Raw genomic sequence first — 4243 nt, 5'->3', positions numbered from 1 at the left:
GGTGATGGGGGGGGGGAGCACAACACATTCTCAAGCCTGCAGACATCCATTATATGGAGCTGAACAAACAAAAGTAGAAAAAGTATCCTTCCCCCCAGACAAACTTTGCTCAAGCTTTCCAATAATTAAAAAAAAACAAACAAAAAGTGAAAAGGCTTCTAAACGTACACAATGACATACATCTTGTGCCCTAGTTTTCTTCCATTTAACTCTTCAACAGCATGTAATGGCACAGGACTCCTCCATGTGCCCAGGCATTTCACCACACAATTCACAACAGGGTTAATGGGAAAGTAACCTAGCATGGTCCAAGAAATTTAACATCTATATTACAACTGGCCATACAAGTATGTGGCGACAACATTCAGACTTGTAAGAGAGGAGCACTAACTTGCTTTAATCAAGATTCCATGCATTTTACTAATGTTTTCAAATATATTACAGTGTGAAAATGTCTTACCTTCACAGCATACTCTTTGTTGGTGATGAGGTTAATGCATGTTTGGACTCTGGCATAAGCACCCTCTCCTAGTACCTCTTCTTGCAGTCTGTAGACATCTGTGAATATAAATTTAATAGGTTAGGAAAGTACTAATCCAATCATATTAAGGAGATTAATGTCTTATGATCTTAACAGCAACATAATGATACCACAAATAAAAGCCTTTACCCTCAAATCGTCCAGAAAAACTGTCAGTTGCCCTGCAACGCTTTTTCTTCTTGTTTCTCTTCTTGGCATCGGGGATATCAATAGGCTGGCTGGAGGGCATGTCTATCAAAACATGTGCCTTTATTATCATGTGCTAGTGAAGGAACAACCAAAACAAAGTCAAAGAAAGTGCTAAAAATCAACAACCTTTAAGGACAATCACACTTTTGAGTGTAAACACTAAACCTATGCCAAAAGCCTCAATAAATTAAGTAGGTCAGTGCTGGTGCAACTAAAGGATTATAGATTTAATTCAGTTAAGCAAGCTACAGCTGTGAAACAGTTAATACTCACCATGTCTTGGGGGGGAATCAAAATTAAATGACGAATCAATAAGATGGGATCCATTTTTGGTGAAATCGTCTGATTCAAAAGGATTTTGGCCCTATGGGTGATGATAAATATGCTTGTTAAGGTATGCAATTGTATCAATGTAACATTCATCATAACTGATAAGAGCCTATATCTCCTAGCTTGCAACCATAAGCTGAAAGACTGAACAGTGAAACTCATGAAAATAACCTTTCAAAACAACCATGAATATCTGATTCTCTGGCAACACAAGTCATCCAGAGACTCAGTCTAACAAGTAAATCCTAATAAAATACATGCATAGAGGTGAATGCACAAACCCAACATTTTAGCAGCAGTTATTTTACAGCAGTTACTCAAGTCTGTTGCCCATACACGTGTCAGAAGGGCACATAGTGCGTTTGTCATCCATAACAGTGTGGGAGAGCAACAGATGTGTTTATATATAGCAAGGTTAAGTCCTGACAAATGTGCTCCCATTATAGAGCCTTCCCAAAAGGTCTGATGGTGGCTGTGCGTGTTCTCCAAAAAATCACCTTGAAAGAGCGGTGGAATCCAGTGACTTCCGTGATCTTTTTTTGCACCATTTTGCTTCGATTTGGGGTAGTTTTCGGCGGATGTGCGGCGGCAGCAGTGGTTTTGGGGATATCAATCTACACCTCTCCAAAACAAAGTCGTTTCAGAGAGAGTCGCCAGTGATTACACGGCGCTGGCTCGTCAGCTTGCTGCGGCGCTTTCGACGGTAGCCCTGTGAAAACACACAACACAGCGTTACAACCAACATTACCACAACAAATTAAGGGAATAATGTGCGCACATGGGAAAATGATAATACATGCGAACTCAGAGTTTAGTTAGTTAATTCGAAGAATAAAGCAAATAACCTAATAGCTAAATAACAGTTAATTAGCTAATTAGCTAGCTGTTTGTCACCTGATCACGGGTTAGAACAAACCGATTCTAACAGGTACGCCGCCAGAACACCATATTGAATTTAACGTCAGTTAATCGTTAAATCTCAAACAGGTAATTTAAATAAGCCAAGGTCAGAAAATACTTCATATAGAAAAGGCAATTGCAATACTAGATTTTGGGTACGATAAGCAAATATGTCAGAAAGCAACACCGTATATATCTAATTAAACACTGAAGACTACAACGTCTGCAGGGAGGCTAGCATTCGATTAGCCAACATCGATAAGCAGAAAGTCATAACGGTCAACTCGCGTTCCCGGCTTGCGTTCGGTGCTCGCTCAAGAACTGGGCTTCCGAGTTGAGCGTTATGCCTTTAACATCAAAGAAGAACGGTCAGATACTGTGACATTACTGTAAGTGTTGCAAAAAAAGTTCCATATCCCCTTTTGAATTCGGTTAAAAAAAGAAAAGATGTCCAACTGCTTCCTCTACTCACCCCGCTGTTAAATTTACAGCTCCAGTGTTAGCGTCGCCGTTTGACCCACTGCGTCAACAGCCGCGGAGGAAAGTCGAGGGGGAATCGACTCCTGATTGTAAGTGCGTGGAAAGTGACGAAAAATGAACAGTGTAGGTGCTTTTATAACCTCCCGACGGTCCTCCTCCTTGTCTCCTCCCTCCTCAGGACTGCGTCAACAGACAGGATAGATCATGTGCTTTCTAGAAAAAGCCATGATGGCAAGGTACAATTTCGTTTAGCTGTATATTTACCGCTTCTGAATAAACAGCGGTTAAACATGGCACGAAAAACACAAAGTAGGGAATGACTTAATGTGCGCTGTAATTTATGTGATTAAAATATCGTCCTGAATGAAATTCTGAATTTCTGAACATTTTAAAGAAAGTTCCACAAAACAAAATCGGTACTGGACGAAATGGTACTCGGCAGGGAGCTCTGTTTTGTTTCAGAGGCCCCATGATGGTGAATACGTGCACATTTGCACAATCAGCGCTCACGGCTGTTCTGATGAAAGACGTGAGTATCGCACTGGAGATGCAGAGAGATGGGACTGATGCAACATATAGACATAGCAGTTCGACCAGTTTAATCTACGATGGTGTTCAAAATGACAGAATGCAGCTGTCAGTGCAGTCACTGCAACCAAATTTATAATTAGGATCCATGGACAACACTTCGTCAGCAAAGTGCAAACAGACACTCGCCATCGCTGTCCCTCTTTGTGTGTCTCAGAAATGGAAAAATTTACATTTATAATGCCCTAAACTCACACCCAGTGATGAATGGCCCTTGCCAGATGGGTGTTCAATGAAATCCCGCAGCTTCTGGCTGAAAGGGGTAGTGACATGACCTCAGCTGGTGTGGCATTTCAGTTGCATATACACAAACACAGCCAGGCAAACTCACTGACATGTAATATGAGATACTCTATCTAACAACAGTCCTGTGCTTAAAATTGTATTTAAATACAAGTAGGCTATGAGCATCAGTATATATTTACAGTATGCTACACTATATGCAGTATATATAGCATAAAGTAGAAATGGAAAAATACAAACACAAATAAATATAACTACCTTAAATCTGTACCTAAATATACCACTAAATATACTTTATTACTTGCCACAAGTGAATAGTAGGCCCGGCCGGGCTTAGCCCGAACGAGCGACGTGGGGACGTCCTCCCGTGGGCCCACCGCCTGCAGGAGGATCCGTAAGGGGCCTGTGCACAATGGATTGGGCAGCAGTTGAAGGCAGGGGCCCCGACGACCCGATCTCTGGACACGGAGACTAGCCCTGGGGACATGGAATGTCACCTCTTTGGTGGTGAAGGAGCCCAAGCTTGTGCAGGAGGTTGAGAGGTACCGGCTAGATATAGTCGGGCTCACCTCCACGCACAGCTTGGGCTCTGGAACCTTACTCCTCGAGAGAGGCTGGACTCTGTACTACTCTGGAGTTGCCCACGATGAGAGGCGGCGGGCTGGTGTGGGCTTGCTCATAGCTCCCCAGCTTAGCCGCCATGTGTTGGAGTTTACCCCGGTGAACAAGAGGGTCGCTTCCCTGCGCCTTCGGGTCGGGGATAGGTCTCTCACTGCCATTTGTGCCTACGGGCCGAATGGCAGTGTAGAGTACCCGGCCTTCGGGGAGTCCCTGGGAGGGGTGCTGGAAGGAGGCCCCGACTGGGGACTCCGTTGTTTTACTAGGGGACTTCAACGCCCACGTGGGCAGCGACAGTGACACCTGGAGGGGTGTGATTGGGAGGAACGGCCCCCCCGATCTGAACCCGAGTGG

At 43.8% G+C, this 4243-nt stretch overlaps 1 protein-coding gene across 3 annotated transcripts in view; it reads right to left on the bottom strand.

Moving 5' to 3' along the window:
* Window positions 1–2575, bottom strand: part of mknk2b (MAPK interacting serine/threonine kinase 2b) — an 11549-nt gene extending 8974 nt beyond the window's left edge. Inside the window, exons 1-5 of one of the 3 annotated variants that reach the window (XM_020602711.1) lie at window positions 2433–2575; window positions 1558–1769; window positions 1004–1094; window positions 671–772; window positions 461–558 (exon numbers count right to left, since the gene is read on the bottom strand). In XM_020602711.1, coding sequence (XP_020458367.1) covers window positions 461–558; window positions 671–772; window positions 1004–1094; window positions 1558–1608 — 342 coding nt within the window. In that variant the 5' untranslated portion in view covers window positions 1609–1769; window positions 2433–2575. The other 2 variants (XM_020602712.1, XM_020602713.1) reach the window with 2 other exon arrangements.
* Window positions 2576–4243: the final 1668 nt, after the last annotated feature.

Source organism: Monopterus albus, unplaced genomic scaffold, assembly GCF_001952655.1.
Source record: "Monopterus albus unplaced genomic scaffold, M_albus_1.0 scaffold58.1, whole genome shotgun sequence".
NCBI lineage: Eukaryota > Metazoa > Chordata > Actinopteri > Synbranchiformes > Synbranchidae > Monopterus > Monopterus albus.
This window is presented reverse-complemented; position numbering and strand designations above follow the sequence as displayed.